This window comes from Manis javanica, chromosome 10 (genome assembly GCF_040802235.1).
Source record: "Manis javanica isolate MJ-LG chromosome 10, MJ_LKY, whole genome shotgun sequence".
Classification (NCBI taxonomy): Eukaryota; Metazoa; Chordata; class Mammalia; order Pholidota; family Manidae; genus Manis; species Manis javanica.
The window spans coordinates 8,396,673-8,414,419 of NC_133165.1; the positions used below are offsets into that span (position 1 = coordinate 8,396,673).

Genomic DNA, 17,747 nt, shown 5'->3' on the forward strand with positions numbered 1-17,747 from the left:
GATTTTTCTTCATTCCCGGAGAGCTGGTTGTTAAACACCTACCAGTATACCACTGGCTAAAAGAACCACCTAGAAACAGGGGACGCATCTGGCTTGGCCCCAGAAACCTAGAGACCCAAAACAAACTCCAAGAAAAGGAAGAGAAAGCAGCCCTTACCGCATCTGGATCTCAAATCTTTGAGCTAATTTTCTCATCTGTTCTTGGCAACATTTTAGCATATCTACTTCCTGCAATGAAAAGAGTCAGAAAGAGCAGTCAGTGCCCCTTAGAGACTCACAGCACCCGTTGGACCACTACACCCCTTGCCTCTCACTGTCCCCTCTCCGCCCCACCAGGTAAATGTCAGCGTGGGGCCTAATACCTGCCTCAACACACATGATCCCAGGGCCACACAGCTAAGGGTTGATTGTGCAAGTCCCAATTTTTTGCCCTTTTCTTTTCTTTTTATATACTTTCAAATTAAAAAAAAAAAGCACCTACTATGTGCCTAGTGCTCATTTACAGATTATTTTATCATTAAGTAATGCATACTAAGTGGTATAGTGTGCGACATGCAGTAGGTGCTCATAAACCCTAGCTTTGGTTCCTGTTATTGATTGGTGTGATGATGATGCTGGTTTTAGTGATGAAAAGACTGAAGTCAGATGACCTCATTTCTCCCTGTTTCGAAACTGCAGCCTAGACACCAGCCATGCTTTCTGCTGCTGACAGGCAGCTCAGAAACCTCTCTGACCAGCTTGCCCTCCCTCCTCCCTCAGGAGACCAGGCAGTCCCAGGAGGCTCCTTACCCGGATAAGGTTTTTCTCCATGTTGTCATGGACCAAATCAATCCCGGTCCTTTTCTCTCGATGGTACAGGCATTCCAGGGCCACCTGTAGGGAGCACAGAAATTGCCGGTTCCCCCTGCAGCTGTATGCAGACCCTGGGCAGAGAGGACTCACCTCTACCTTTGTCCCAGGGACCCCAGACACTTCCTGTGGCCTCATCACTGCGCATTTGGGTGGGCTCCACCCCTTCGCCCTCATCAGGGGCCACGGGAGGCTGTGTCTGTGGATGGGCGCAATACTGGTCTATATCCCACACGCATGCTGTGCTAAGTTGATTAGAAGAATATAAGGCGCTCAGAATATTGCCAACAAATATTACCTATGAATATATGTGAAACCCCTTTTTGGAGACTTCTAAGTGGGAGGAGAGCTTTAGAAGGCGACCAGGGCCAGGTGACACCCAGGTGACCCTGCCACACAGCCATGGCCCTAGTAACTATCGTGGAGACAGGCAGAGCAGAACAGGGACAGGAGAGGAGGCTGCTCAGGGGAGCCCCTACTGCAGGAGCCCCTACTGCAGCCCCTACTGATTGGGCCGCTGGACCGTGATGTCACAGAAAGCAGTGGAGGGAGACGGAACCACGGGGCAAGACCGAGTGCCAGGATGCAAATGCATCTGGGAACTTGGAAAGGAGGGATTCACTGATTTCATAAGGATTTACTGACCCCTTTGTGTGTGTCACGCTCGATCAAGGTGCTGGGAACATGGCAATGAACTAAATAAATCCCTACTCGGATGGAGTTCTAATGGAGGGAACACAAGTAAACACATAAAGAAGCGCAATCATTTCTGCCTGTGATAAGGCTAGTCCCTGATAGCCTTACAGATGTAGATGTTGGGGTTATGTGGGTAGGAAGTGAGGGAGGACTTCTCTAAGGAGGTGGCAGGAGACCTGATCATGGGAAGCAGCAGAGATGAATGGGAATAATGAACCAGGAAGAGGGAGCAGCAGGTCCAAAGGCCCTGAGGTAGGAGGCGCAGCAGACAGGAAGGCACTAGTGCTAGAGAAAGTGGTGGGTGGGCCCTGGAGGCTGCAACAAGGAATTTAGAGTTAACTAGGGTGTACTAGGAGCCAGCAGAGGATTTTAGCAGGGGATGGAGGGGGCAGGTATGTAAAGATCCAGTTCAATATTTAAAATTGCTCCTCTGGTGCTGTTTGGAAAATTGGCTGGAGGGGAGGCCAGGAAGGAGGCAGTCATCACTGTCCAGGGAGAGGCTGCCTGGGCTGAGGTGGTGGCCCTGGAGATGGAGAGAAGAGGATATGATGAGATGTTGTCTCAGATCCCCAGGCCACCATGCAGAGGCCACGGGACCTGGCAGAGCTGGGTTTTCCAGACAGACTGGTGGGCGAGAAGACAGGGGAGAGGACAGCAATGGATTCTGGATGCCGCCTTGGGTCTCCTGCCCACTGTCCTCTGGGGAGAAATTCTCGGGGTATAGGGAAACAGTAGGACCCCTCCTAGTGGGGGGAAACTAGTGCCATGTCTCCTGGGTGATCTGGAGGCAGGACCTCTCCTCCAGAAGTCCCTGCACCTGACACGGAGCAGAATCACCTGCTGGCGACTTCCAGGCAGGAGGGTCTGAGTCCCCACTGGCTCCAGGAAGCCATCAAACACCATCCTGGCCCAGGTCTGCTCCCAAAGCACGAGGCAGATAACGCCAGATCCCTTATCGACTGTCCACTCCACAACCCAGTGAAAAGCACTCACCCAGAGCCCTGGGCAGTGGGGAGCCCAGGCAAATGGGCTACAAGTAGAATCGCATGATGGTCCTTCTGGAAAAGTGACATTCCTTGACACTGCTGGCACATTTACCCTCTGCCTTACTCCCACCTAACTGCCTCAACTGAGAATATCAGAACGTTCCTTGCCACCAGGAGCTCTGCCAGCAGTAGGACCAACGCCACGGGCTACCAATGGCAGAGCAGAAAGACAGGAGCCTGGGTCCCTTCTGGCATCAGGTGGAGGCTGTTCTTTCTGGAATTCCCACTTCAGAAAAATTCCTATTTGGCTGAGCCGCTTTAGTCGAGTATCTGTCATATGCAGCCAAAAGCACCCCTAAGTGATCCAAGATATGACTGCAGACTGGGAAACCAAGAACCGTCCAGAATGTCCACATTCAGGCATTTATTCAACAAATATGTGTTGAGTGCCTGCTATGAACCGCACACTGTGCTAGGCTGGGAAGACATTCAAACCGCTGGTGTGGCCAAAAGCCAATCAGCATAGACATGGCTCATTAAGGGCCAGCCAGACACACGGGCAAGTCACAGCAGTTATCAGTCTTGAACACAGTGTCGACAAAGCAGACGAAAATCCCTCCCCTCGTAGAGCCTCTATTCTGGCAGGGAGAGGAATCAATTTTTTAAATGAGTAAATCATAGAGTATGTTAGGAGGTGTTACAGGCTACAGAGAAAAATTAAGCAGTTATTTTAAGTGTGTCTTTTCAAGACCATCACACTCATGTATGCACATGCATGCAATAATCCTTCAATGAAACTTCTGCAGTTTTGATGTAATCCCGACAAGGAAAGGAAATTCAGTCCCGACCCAGGAACTTGACTGGGATAGCCCTGTATGGACGACGATTCGATTTTTTTACCGCAGAAACTGATCATGGATGATGATGCGGCTCAAACTGACCTGCGAGGTGCCTGTCCCCTTCATCTTTGCTCCAGGCAAGCGGAGTGCATGGAGTTGCAACTCCCCACCCACACTCACCTGCAGGGGGCACTTCACCTCCTCGGCCGCGCACTCCAGCCGCCTCCTGATTGTCTCCAGGCTGCGGTTCTCGTTCAGAAGCTTTTCCAGCTCGTAGTTCAGCTCAGACTTCCAGAAGCCGATGTCCGACAACCTCTGGCCCAGGTTCCGGCAGGTCCCCTCCTGCATCTGATGCGTCAGCTGATCCTTGTCCTGCATGAGCCGCATGGAGTCGCCTGTCAGCCGGCTGGCCCACAGCCGCGAGGCCTCGGCCCCGCGAATCTGCAGCTGGTTGGACTGCTCCCAGTCGTGGGGACTATAGCGACAGAAGAGCGCAGAGCGGAGCGCCGGCAGGACGGTGGGTGGCCGCAGGGCGCTGTGGCATGCGGCTCCCTCATCCACACAGGGCTGGGTGTTGGAGACCTTGTAGAAGAGACTGGGCCTCCACGGGGTGAGGTAGCGGTACCCAGGCAGGTAATAGGGCTGGTAGCATTCCTGGATTGCGGGAGGCGGCACGGCGGGGGGTAGCGTGCCAATGTCACAGGCTTTCTTGGGGCCACAGTAACTGGCAATCTGAGTGGTTCCAAGAAACTCCATCCTTCCTCATCAGCCCCACTAGGGCAGAACTCTGCGCAAAGGCAGACACCAGGGGTTGGGGGCGGGAGAGAAGCTTCTCTTAGGGCAGGACCTCTATGACTCGGCACTGCTGTCACAAAGCCTGGGGGAGTGTGGAATGTCGCTTTCAGGCCAGCTGGGCCCATGCTGTCCCAATCAACACACACACACACACACACACACACACACACACACACACACACACACACAAAAGAGAATGTGAGTTTTTCAACCCACAGAGTTGGAGGTGCAGGAAACAGCATTTATTTATTTTTCCACAGCAGTCGGATCTGCTTTTCCAGACCTAACTCTGCCCATGGGAGAAAATGTAAAACGTAGTCCCCTTCAATAAACTCAATCAGCTCAGGACGATTTGGTCAAAGTTAGTTGATTTCTTTTTCTTTGTCCCCAGGATGGCACCAGAATGGGAAATCCATAGTATGGAATACTATTCAGCAGTTAAAAGGAATGAACCCTTAACACAGATGAATGTCAAACGTATCAAGCTGAGCGGAAGCAGCTCAACTCAAAAGGTCAATCCAGTGTGATTCCATTTAGATGACACCCTGGAAAAGGCAGATCCGTGTGGACACATGACTCATGCGGGGAGGTTCCGGGAGCCGGGGGCGGGGGGAAGACTATGAAGGAGCCGAGGAAATCTGGGCATGGTGACCGTATTGCTCGATATCTTGACTGGTGGCAGTTACACAACCATGTGCATTGGTTAAAGCCCACAGGACCGTCCACTAAAAGAGGTAAATTTTACATAAATAATCCTTCGATAAACCTGCCCTTAATGAGGGTGGTAGGGATCGTGAGCTCCTGAGGTAGAGACCGTGTCTATTTGGCTCGCCATGAAGCCCAGCGCACGGCAGAACGGGAGAGCGCATTCAGCCCTCTGCCCTGTACCGACATCTGCATCCCATCGAGAAACGACCCCTCCCACCCTGGGCTGGAGGGCGTGGCAACAAAATCTCAAGGTACAGAACAGAAGAGGTGCTTGATCTGCGGGGCCCTGGCCCCCTCCTGCAGTGGAAACAAGAACAACCTTCACCCTCACGTGGTCCTTGCTGGTGAAGGGAGATGGTCACTGGGACTTTTCTCTCCAGCTGCTGGAACCCAGGACTGAAAAAAGGAGTGGGCATGAGAGGACTGAGGGAGAGAAATAACCTTAGGCACCTTCTGCACACCTGATGCTTCACATATACTCATTTAAAATATTTCCACAGCCCGCCTATAAAGCAACCTCGTGTTACAGAGTGGGATAAGGAAATCACGTGGGCTCTGGACCTGCTTCGCACCTAAAACGCTTACCTTGGGGGACCCTTGAAGATGGGCCATCACACAACAGGAAGTGCCTGCCCACCAAGGGCAGCCAAGAAATGGAGCAAAAAAGATTCAGCGTATTGTTTTCAGCACCAAATGTTCACAGTAAAAATAATAATGTGAGTGATCTAAGGGTATAAAGATTTAGAATTTTCTCACCAAGGGCTACTTTGCATTTTCCCAGGTATAAGTACTATTGTCAGATTTTTGTATTTTTCCAGATATACTCTATGCACAGCCAAGCCTAGACAAGTCTGTACCTTTTTCTTGCATAAATACCATGCTCACCATTTTCCACAATACCCTAAGTCTTGGAGATTATTCCATTTTGGTATATAAACATCTATCTCCTCCTTTTGGCAGCTGTGTAATTCTCCATGATGTGGAGGTGCTATTATTTATTTGATTCTTCTCTATGACTGGGTGTTTAAGATGCTTCCTGTCTTGCTGCTACAAATATCGCTGCAATAAAAGTCCTTCCCTGGGCAGGTCTTGAAGTCGGTTTACGTAGGGGCAATTTGCACACAGCTCAGGTTCATGAGTTCTGACATACAGGCACACAGGTACACTACCATCACCAAGATGGGCTATGTCCATGGCCCTGGAAGTCCCTCAGTGATCTCCTCCCTACCTCTCACCCCAGCAACCACCTGTGGGCCCTCTGTCCCCACAGAATGCCATATATATGGGGTCATGTAGCACGTGGTCCTTTGAGCCCCACCCCTCTCCCTCTGCATAATGCTAAATGCAACCGATCCTTCCGCATACATTTCGGGGCATGTCTGAGCATAACTTCTGGAAGAAGTTACAAGATAGAGGAGCACATGGATTTTTTATTGGATATGTATTGTCTGGAAGGTTTTCCCTCTCCTGTGGACCTCTGAACAAACCCCACTGAAAGCTGGCTGCCCCCCCAGGGGAACTCACCAGAGAAATGAACCCATCTGCCTTTCTGCCATGTGGGGCTCTGGCCTGATTTTCCTAAGCAAGGCAGGACTCCTCGAAGAAAAGAACTGACCTCAAAGTCCTACTTGGCTTTGCATATAGTATAGAGTTTTGACAAATACATTATACATACATATGCACACGTGTACACTCTCACACATATGTCTATATGACTCATGCCTTTTTTCCTGCTGGGAAGAGAAGACTCTGTGTCAGGGGTGGACAGCTGGGGAGAGGTCTGATGCAAATGAACCCACAGTCTTAGCCTCGGCTTCTGCTCCAGCCTGCTGAAGAAAGCATCAGTCTCTGGGTCAGGAACTGGGTTGAGGGGCTCCTGTGGCCACGTAGGAAGTCTGCTCTGTGCCGTCCAGGCAGAGGCGGCCTTTCCCCCAAGTGGAATCCCAGCTTTGCCCCGTTCCAGCCTGGAAACCGATGGCAATTGTGCCTCCCTCTGACGGGAGTTGTGAGCATCAAACGGCCATAGCAAGGTACTTAGCACATAGCAGGTGTTCAGTCATGACTGGCATTATTACTATCATACCACACTTAGCCACATCGTTTCCTTTTTATCCTTTTGATAATGTTGGGAGGTGGGCATGATTTGCACCCTCATTTTACAGGTGGGCATCTGAGGCTCAGATTGGTGACTCTTTGCCCAAGGACACACAGCGAGTCTCCGGTAATGCCCTCTCTGTGCCCATGGGGCCAGGAAACCCAGGTGAAGAGCCTGGATGTACTTCTGAAGAACAGCTCAGGGAATTCGGGTTTCGCTCCCCACGGCCCAACATTCTGTTATAAACAGTTGCAAAAATGCAGTGGTTTTCAAACACATTCGCTGGTGCAGAAGGCTGTGTTTAAACAAACTCTCCCACAGGAGAGGGGCACATGACAGAAGAGCACGAAAGCGCTCTGTCTGGAGGAGGCAGAGGTGGGGGGCGCTTCCCTGTGCATCCTCAGGGCCCCACGGGGCACCCGTTAGTACCCTGCCTCCCCACCTCACAAACGCAGGCCGCCTAGCTAGGAAGTGGCCAAGGGAGACTCGACGTCCGGGTTTTCCGAAGTTGTACTGATCATCTAGAGAAATGGTATAATTGTTACGAGAGTCAAAAGGGATTGGGGTAAATTCAGAATCCAGGGTTGTGGGTGTACGAGTTTCCGATGGCTGCTGCCACAAATCACCAAGTCAGTGACCTCAAACAACGCAAAGACATAGTCTGGGAGTTCAGAATCCCAAACAGAGTCTTCAGGGTTCAATCGAGGTGTGGGCGGGCTGTTCCTTCTGCAGGCTCCGGGGGAGAGTCCAGTTCCTTGCACTTTCCATCTTCCGGAGGCTGCCTGCATCCTTTGGCTTGAGGCCCCTTCCTCCATCGTCAAAGCCAACGGTGCAATGTCTTCTCTCCCCTCTGATTGCCCTGCCTCCCTCTTACAAGGACCCTTCTGATCACATCACACAGATAATCCAGAACAGCCTCCCCACCTGGAGATCCTTAACTTAGTCACACCTGCAAACCCCATTTGCCACATAAGGTGACAGAGTCAGGTTCCAGGTGTTAGGACGTGGGCCTCTTTGGGGGGTGACTGTCCTGTCCACCACGGTGAGGAAGACAGAAGAATGCTGGGTGACAGGCAAGTCAGGCAAAAAAAAGCCCTGTGCTGTGGACTGTCCAAAATGTGAAGAGACTCAGAAGCTGAGGGGCCCAAGGGAGCATCTCCTACCGTTCCCAAGGTCTCCCTTATCTATGACGCATTTAAGTTCCAAAAGACAATACCGTCTCACCCAGACTTGAGCTTCCACCTAGTCCTCTTGATCTGTGCTTCTCATATGTTGTTAGCATGCCCTCAAACGACCTGGGGATTGTGCTAAAATACATGTTCTGATTGAGTAGAGCCGGAGATGCTGCGTTTCTTGTAAGTTCCTAGGTGAGGCTGGTCCCCAGTCCACAAATGGAGTAGTGAGGCCCTGAAATAAATTCTGAGAGAAAAGAGCTTGTCTGATTTTACTCATCCACAGTACTTAGTAGAATGCCTGGAATTTAACACGAAACCCACCAGTCTGCAGAAGAAAGGCATCATCGAGACTACCTTATGTGACTGATGATGGGAACTTTCTGCAGTGATCAAATCAACCCAGCTCAGCGAGCATTCCTTGGGCGCCCCCTGTGGGTGGGCAGGAATCTTTCCCCTGTGCCTCCAGGGCAGCCCAAGGTGCTGGAGGTGGCTCCAAGCAGAGCTCAGACAACCAGAAAAATAGAGACACACGTAGAAAAGGTAGAGAGAGAAAAATCTAGAAGCAAGCTGCTTTCCATTCAGCATCAATGTCAGTCTGTATTATTCAAAACAAAGATTGAATTTTACAATAAAGCATTTTTATTTTCACTTCGAATTTCAGGCAGGATCTCTGCGGTGCTTAGAACATGAGCCCTGACTGGCGTCCAGTGACCCAGCATGCTTTGGGAATCTCCCTGCAGATACATGTATTCACACATATAGCATGCATATATGCTACACTGATTGTAGAGGTGAAAAAAGTGGAACTAACCAAATGTCCCTTAATACAGGATGGCTAAATAAAATAAAGAACAACTTCCTCTGGAATTCTCTGCAGTATCTGCTGACATGAAAAAATTGTAAGATATAAGTGAAGAAAGCAAGATACAGAACAGTTTATATGGTGTGATACCACTTAAGCAGACATACATGTAATTGCATACACACAAACACTTCTGGAAAGATCCAGAGAAACCAGTGCCAGAGAGATTAGCTTTGGGCAGGGGTAGGAGTGGGATGGGTTGCAGGCAGAGAGGGAGACTTTTACTTTCTAATTAAGCCTTCCATGCTGATACATATATGTTTATTTTAGTATATATGTAGTACATATAGTATAGTATACAGTATGTATAATTCACACACACACACACACACACACACACACACACACACACACACACACACACATATATATATATATATATATATATACACATACACACAGCTTAGTAGGACTTCCACTTTGGCCAAGATTGGATAATAGGGATTGGCTGTAGCCTCCCACAGGAAATAATTTTTAAAAAATCCTCAGAATATATAAAACAGTGACTTTCAAGACACTGAACACCAGGCCATGATAAACTGTCACCTTTTAATAGGAAACAAATGTGGCCAGTACTACAACTACCCCAGCTCACGGCCTGGGAAAAGTTTTCAGGCCATGGCACAGGGATTCCTGAGTTAAGGAGAACAGAGCTGGGGGGGTGGGTCGCCAGCGTGGCCAGAGTCTGAAGGGCCGAGCACGAAAGAGGGAGACGACTACCCAGGGCGAGCCCTGGAGGTTCATAGAGGGGTGCCTCGGTATCCAGCTGAGCACGACGGGTGCACACCTGTTCGGGAACAACCCTGCAAAGTGGGTGCAGGGCACACAAAAGGATTGGAGAGGACACTGCCCAGAGCTCCCAGAGCTTGGGAATAGCTCCCTATCCCACCAACCACAGGAGAAAATTTCATGATGTGTGCATGATGTGTGGGGCATCAGGGCAAATACCTAGAAGGGTTTTGCTTCATTCAGTGAAAGGGCAAAATTCGTCCCAGACTTAATACCACTCTGGGTCTGGGGTATTAGAGCAAGATTAAAAACATATGCAGTCAGTTAGCTGTGTCCCAGAGAAAAAGATCAAGAACATTTGTAAAAATGCAAACATTGTCAGCACAAGATAAGACAAAATTCACAATGTCTGGCATCCAGTAAAAAATTATCAGGCCTGCAAGCAGCGGCAAAGCGGGACTCACTGTCAGGAGTGGAGCTCAATCCACTGAAACCAAACCAGATGTGACATGTAAAGTAGAATTAATGGGCAAGAACACGTATTTTCTGTGTTCAAGAAGCTAGACAGAGGAAAGGCTGGATACGTTCAGTAGAGACAAGGCAGATACAGGTACATATAAAACCACCTGAACTGAACTTCCAAAGGTGAACTACAACGTCTGGGATGAAAAATACACAAGAATGAAATGAAGGCAGGTCTTGGTCAGCCTGGGCTGCCATGGCGAAACCCCACAGACTGGGTGGCTTACAAACAGACGTCTATTTTGTGCTGTACAAACACTTTGGCAGTTTGACAGTTTCCTAGCATTTCACTCCTAGGTATTTACTCCAGAGAAACGAAAGTAGATGTCATTACGATGATTTGTGCCACATGCTCCTAGCAGTTTAATTTGTCACACACCAAACTGGAAGCGAGCCAAATGTCCAGCCACAGGCGAATTACACAATGGCAACTAGAAGAAATGAACTTCATACGTACGACAGCATAGATGAATCTAAGATAAATATGCTAAGTGAGAGAAGCCAGGTGAAAAGGCGCAGAGACTGTATGATTCCATTTACATAAAATTCAGAAGATCCAAATACATCTATAAAGACAGGAAACAGATGAGTGATTGCATGAGAATGGGGACAGGGGGAGGTTTGGCCATGAGGAGTCTTGTGTGTGGTGGGGGGGGCGGTGTAGGGGGTGATACATGCTGTTCAAGTCAAAACTTACCAACTGTACTCTTGAAATATGGGCAGTTTGTGACCTATCAGCTATACATCAATAAAGCTGTTTAAGAAACAAGTTAATTGGTAACACCTATAAGGGCTCATATGTGCCAGGCACTTTAGAAGAAACTTTTACTCATAGTAACTTATTTAATCCTCCCAACAATAAACATTTGAGGTAGTTAATACTACCACTGCCATTTTACAGAAGAGACTGAGGCATGAAGAAACGATGCAAAATCTAGTAAATGGGGATGCAGATACCTGGCATTCAAGAATCCATGTTCTTAACCAATACATGAAGATCTGAACCTTAATTTTCGGAGCAATTATATATTAAGTGCCTACGGTGGATACAGCCCTTTGGTAGGTATTTTTGCCAGGTCCAAGGGAAGAGGTAGAAAATCCTCTAAAATTGTTTTGTCCTTTGATCATATATGGGGGGAGACCACCACCTACTGGTGAAAGGTGGCACTGCATGCACTCCCGCACCTTCGAATAGGTCGTTTCTCCCCCTGCCAGTGTTTTGAAATGCTCCTGCTCTGCTGAATCAGCATCTAATTATTTAATCGGTTTGACCCAGGTGCTAGTCTTTTTTATCCACCAGCCCGCTGTATGACTTGGAGCAGCTCTGCCTGCTAGGCCTCTGTTCCCTGATCTGTGAATAAGGGTGTAGGATCTCTGCAATTCTCCCCTACAAACCCTAAGTTCCCTTAAACAAAAATGTGTATTGAATTGTTGTTCTCTGGATGTTCTGCGCTTGGTGCTTTGCGTGAATTAAAGTGTTTTATGCCCACAGCAATCTCATGGAGCAAATGCTTTTGTATCTCCATTTTACAGATAAGCAAACTGAGGCTGGAGACGGGAAGGGATTTGCCTAATGTTATTCAGCTGGGAAATGGAGTCAGGATTTAAATCCATGTTATCAGAGCACAAGCTATAAAAAAAACCCATGTAATCTGCCATCAGGCATCCCTACTCCGGGACGCTGTAGTGCCATCACTAGAAATGCTGACGTATTTTGAAAACACGCTGGAATACTGTGATTCATAATATGAAATACCTATTTGGTCTTCCCCATTACTGCGCACAGAGCTCCTAAAATCCCTGGAATCTCCTAAGGGATGAAAGCGGTAGAGGCGTGTCTTGCTATATGTTAACGAATCACTTTCACACCTCACTTAAGGATCCAGGCTGGTTGCCAGGGGAACCACCCAAGTAATTATAGGGTCAGAACTTTCAGTACCACCCAACCCCACCCCTCTGCCACCCAAATCTCCAGGCAGAGGAAATCACCAATGGCCGATTATTTAATCAATTATGTCTGTGTAACGCAGCCTCCATAAAACCCCAAGAGGACTAGGTTCAGCAGACTTCTAGGCTGGTGAACAGGTGGAGATTTGGGGAGTGGCATACCTGGAGAGGGCTGGGAGCCCTGGGGCCTTTCCCAGTGCCTTGCCGACGTGTCTCTTCCGTCTGGTTGTTCCTCAATTACATCTACATCCTTTTATAAAAATCGTGTGACCTAATAAGTAAAGAAGGTTCTTTGAGTTCTGTGAGCCATTCTAGCAAATTAGTCGAATCTAAAGCGGGAGGTGGTCACGGGAACCTCTGATTTACAGCCAGCTGGTCAGAAGCACAAGTGACAACCTGGGCTTGCAACTGGCATCTGAAAAGGGACAGTTTTGTAAGATAGAATCCTTAACTTACAGCATCTGATGCAATCTCTACATAAATAGTGTCAGAACTTAGGTGAATGTTGGTATGGGGGTATTCCCCCATTGGGAAATGGGTTCAGAACCTATTTACATGTCCAGGCCCCACACAAGATTCTGATTAAATTGGCTTTTGGGAGGAAGACTGTCCGTCCCTCCCTGCCTCTGTACCACAGATAAGGGAGGAGACGTGATGAGACATCAAAGACCTGAAAGGGCCAGCCAGGGGACTCAGGGCGTAACAGCGCAAGAGTCATGCCGAAAAGGCACTCCTCATATTTACAGAGCAAATGAACCCAAACATCCAAAGAATTCTGAGTAGGGGGTTCAACCCATGATCAACACACAATCACTATCTGACCTTGAGTCCAGCCCTAGGGTGTGATGCTCCTCAGGGACACTGAAACCATGTGAGGGTGGTCACGAGTTGTAGGAACTGTTTTGTCTTTACTCATTCTGTTATTGATCATGCATCAGGAGTTGTAGGAGAAACAATCAGGTCATATGCATTTGTACATTTGATTTCTATATTACTTGATTTATGTATTAATCCCATTAATCCCACAGAAGACCCAGGCATTAAATTCCCCAGGAGATTAGAATGTGGAGGCGGTTGAGAAATGCCGCTGTAGAGGTGTATACACTGGTGTGTTCAGCAGATTCAAGCTCTAACAATGAAAAAAAAGTATAAACAAGCTTTGAAAAGAATGGGCTTTGTTTTTCACGCAGTTAGCTGAACAGTACAATTTATCAGGAAGTTCAGAGAGTTCCTATATAGTCCCTCCACCCTCCCCCAGCCCCTTTCCCATTTATTAACATCTTGCATTGGCTTGCTACATTATACTTGAAACAATAAGGACGCATTATTATTAACTGAAGTACACCCATTAGGGTTCATTCTCATTTTCTAAGTTCTAGATGTGACGCATGCATAATGTTATATATCCACCATCACAGGGTCATGCAGGTTAGTGGCACTGTCCTGAAAGTCCCATGCTCCACCAATTTGTCCTCCCCTCCCCAACCCGTAGCAACCAGTGATCTTTTTACTGTCTCTTTAGTTTATGAACTTATTTTTAAAACTCTTTTAAAACTTCGCCATTCAAATCTTTAGCCCTTACTAAGTTTTCTACATTAAAAATAACACATTTTTAAACTTCAATTTTGTTGTTTTTAGTTGTCACTGCCACCTTCAGAGGGACTAAAATAAAAATTTTAAACTTAAAATCTATTGTTTCAAACTCACAAAACTCAAATGTAAAGGCAATGTAAATAAACTTGCAAATGCTGACTTTTTAAAGTTTGCCGCACTCATACTTCCAAAGTTACTAAAACAGAAGACTGGGCCCAGCTTTTGGAACATGCCATATTCTGGAAAGGAGAATGCAGTCGAATGCACAGGCCAGGGATGGCTTCTGTGAGAGGATGCTGAGACCGGCATGTCCCAGAGGACTAGGTGATGGTCGGATAGGCAGCGCCAGGGGGCAGTATCTTCCCGGCAGCAGGACCTGTGTGTAACACATTGAATGGGCTGGGGTGTCTGGGCAAATGCCAACCCTTTGGTGGTTAGAGCTCAGCATTCACACTGACACACGGCACGAAATGGGCCTGGTGGGGTAAAATGGGCCACGGAGGCCACTGACACCTGTGAAGATTGGTGTCGGCCTGTGAGCCCTAGGGAGCCACTGAAGGTTTATCAGTCGCAGAGTGGCACAGTCTGATTGATCTGTGGGGGTAAGGACAGAAAGACTTGCAGCCCAGAAACCACATGGCGAGTGGGAGGCAGTCCTGTACCCACCACCCTCTGGGACTCCTCTACTTCCAGGCACTTCCTGGGCCTTTTCAGGGATGAGCGTGTGACTAGCTTGCCAGTGAAAGTGAGCAGACAGGTGTCACTTCTGGGTGCAGCTCTTTAGCAGCAGTGTACAGTTCATGCTGTCTCCCTCCAAAGCCTTGTGCTGAATAGTGGCAACACAAGAAGGCAGAGCCTCTGTTGTTTGCATCCCTGAGGATCTGTAAGGAGCAGGGTCCTCTAATAAAGCTGTTCAAGTAGCAGGAGAAAAACTAAACTTGGTTGCCTTGAGCCTCCACACCCCAGGGGATGTTTGTTCTGGCTGCATACCCCAGCCTGGCTGATACAGACACCACCCCAGGCCCAGGACGGTGAGGGCGAGCCGAGGCAGTGGGGCTGAGGGCTCTACGGAGCGTCAGTTGTCTATTGCTACCCAGAACTCAGAGGCTTGGAACAGTAATCGGTTCCTTAGCTCATGAGTCTGTGGGCTGGCTGGGCGGTTCTTCTGGACTCACTGCGCTCACTCATGCATCTGCGGCCACCTGTGGGTCTGGTGACTCGGCTGGACTCCCCCACATGTCTCAGAGCCACTGGTTTGGGATGGCCTCGGCGGGGACCCCTGGGGTGACTCAGCTCGGCTCAGTGTCTTCCCTTCAGCAGCCTAGCCCAGAGATGCTCCTGCAGGACGGCAGAGGGGCGAGAGAGGGAAGTGAACCTGGCAAGTGGTTTTACAAGGGCTTTTGGGGATCACATTTGCTGACATTTCATCAGCAAAATTAGTCACATGCCTGAGCCCTGAGTGAAGGGGTAGAAGATGCCCTGCCCACAATGGGAGGGCACTCAGATAGTCAGATAGCAAAGGGCACAGATGAAGAGACGGGTGAAGAATTGGGTTCATTTGCACAACCAGGTCACAGCACTACAGGACATGATGCCTGACTGGATGGAGAGGGAGACCCTGTGGCTGTCTCCAGTGATGGCCACGAACATTTACCCCATCTCTGTACGTGCCTGCCACTCCACTATCAGGACAGGGCGTCTGTTTCCCCAGTGTCTCAACCTGGGCTGACTTTGTAACTTGTTTTGACCAACAGGATGTGAGAAAGTGACGTGCCATGCCCAGTCGCCATGTAAAGGTGCTCAGGCTAGACCACTGAATGATGAGAGGCCACACGGGGAAATCAAGGCAGACGTAAGAATGAGAATCTTGGATCTTCTAGTCAACTCCCCACTGAACGAAGCCACATGGTGAGCCCAGATATACATGAAGAGTCATGAGAAATAATAAACCACTGTTGTTTTAGCCACTATACATTGGGCTGATCTGTTACGCACCAATTGATAACTGATACAGGGCAGATGGGGAGGGCCAAGCATGGCTGGTGCTCAGATTTATTTATTTATTTTTTTGAGAGGGCATCTTTCATATTTATTGATCATATGGTTGTTAACAACAATAAAATTCTGTATAGGGGACTCAATGCACAATCATTAATCAACCCCAAGCCTAATTCTCAACAGTCTCCAATCTTCTGAAGCATAACGAACAAGTTTTTATATGGTGAACAAGTTCTTACATGGTGAACAGTGCAAGGGCAGTCATCACAGAAACTTTTGGTTTTGATCACGCATCATGAACTATAAACAATCAAGTCAATTATGATTATTTGTTTGATTTTTATACTTGATTTATATGTGAATCCCACATTTCTCCCTCATTATTATTATTATTATTATTATTATTTTTTTTTTTTTTTAATAAAATGCTGAAGTGGTAGGTAGATGCAAGATAAAGGTAGAAAACATAGTTTAGTGTTGTAAGAGGGCAAATGTAGATGGTCAGGTGTGTGCCTGTAGACTAAGTGTTAATCCAAGCTAGACAAGGGCAAGAAAACATTCACGGATGCAGAAGATTTCTCTCAAAACAGAGGGGGTGATGGTTCTAAGCCTCACCTCTGTTGATCCCCAATTTCTCACCTGATGGCCCCCCTGCGACTGTGCCTGTCTTAGGTTGTTCCTCCCTTGAGGAATCTTACCCGTCTCTGGCTAACCAGTCATCTTCCGGGGCCATACAGGGAAATGTAAAGTTGGTAAGTGAGAGAGAAGCAATATTGTTTGAAAAGGTTAGCTTTTTACTTCTTTGCAGATTTATGCCCTGTGGCTTTTATGCCTAGTATTTGTCTTGAGGTATCTTTACCACTTGGAAGAATTATGATACTCGGTAATTTCGATATGAGGCACGAATTCTACTTAGGGGTTATAATTATGAAGGAAGAAGAGAAGCTATAGAAGTAGCAGACGGAAGAAGACATGGGAAGATTGATTATTTCTTTGACATATCTTCTTGTAGAGTAACATAAGCATGTATAGGTTTTAAATTACTAATTAAATTGCATGCACACATTAACATAATAGGAATACAGCTATATAACCAAAGCAGACCTACAATTATCAGCCATATCCAGTGAAACCAAGAAAACCAGTTAGGCACCCTAGGCATCTGTGAAAAATTATCAATGATATGATGGATATTATCTAACTGAATTTGAATATTTTGAGAAAACTCAGACAAATTAAATGGTGCTCAGATTTATGACCTGAGTTCTAGGGTGGTGGTGGTGCTGTTCTCTGAGGTAAGAACCCCAGAAGCAGGAACTGGTTTGAGAAAAAGTTGTGGATGAAAGTTTGTTATGCTTGTGGGACATCCATGCAGTAAAATCCAATGGGCAGCAACTGGCATACACGTGTCTGAACCCAGAGAGAAACAGGCTGGAGCTGGAGACTGGGGAGGGTTTCACCTCAGACAATGGGTGATGCTGTGGACATAAAGCTGCTCGACCAGGGAGGATGTGGAGAGTGTGGCCAAGAATACAGCCTGGAGAAATATTCATCTTAAGTGGCTCTCAAACTTTAGTGGATATGATTACTACCTGCTGGGGGGTAAAGATACAGATTCCCAGGCCTAGCTCTCGTTCGATTCAGGAGGTCAGAGGGAGACCTGGGAATCTGCTTTGCAACCTAGTTCCTGCCCTTACGCTCCCAGTACAGGAGATGGAAAATTCCATTCCATCCTGGTGAGATGGGTTTTGGCTGAGGAGACCTGGAGCAAAGTTGAGAGGAGGTTTATTTGATTTGACTGTACTTTTTGGTGTGGAACACGTTTATTCTTACAGCCTGAGGGGAGGAGTGAGTGGCGAGGGAGGCTGAAGCACAGTAGACATCTCCTCCTTCCCCTGAACTGAGTGCTGAGTGGGAGGACCCCTGAGCAACTGGAGACAGAAGACCTACAGG

The 17,747-nt window shown here is 47.9% G+C and overlaps 1 protein-coding gene across 2 annotated transcripts in view; it reads right to left on the reverse strand.

Annotated features, from left to right (window-relative positions):
* TEKT5 (tektin 5) overlaps window positions 1-17,747 on the reverse strand; it is a 48,772-nt gene that overhangs the window by 29,442 nt on the left and 1,583 nt on the right. The window contains exons 2-5 of one of the 2 annotated variants that reach the window (XM_017666834.3): window positions 12,366-12,474; window positions 3,551-8,387; window positions 790-873; window positions 158-228 (exon numbers count right to left, since the gene is read on the reverse strand). In XM_017666834.3, the coding sequence (XP_017522323.3) occupies window positions 158-228; window positions 790-873; window positions 3,551-4,126 (731 nt within the window). In that variant the 5' untranslated portion in view covers window positions 4,127-8,387; window positions 12,366-12,474. The remainder of the gene's footprint in view (window positions 1-157; window positions 229-789; window positions 874-3,550; window positions 8,388-12,365; window positions 12,475-17,747) is intronic. The other variant, XM_017666835.3, reaches the window with a different exon arrangement.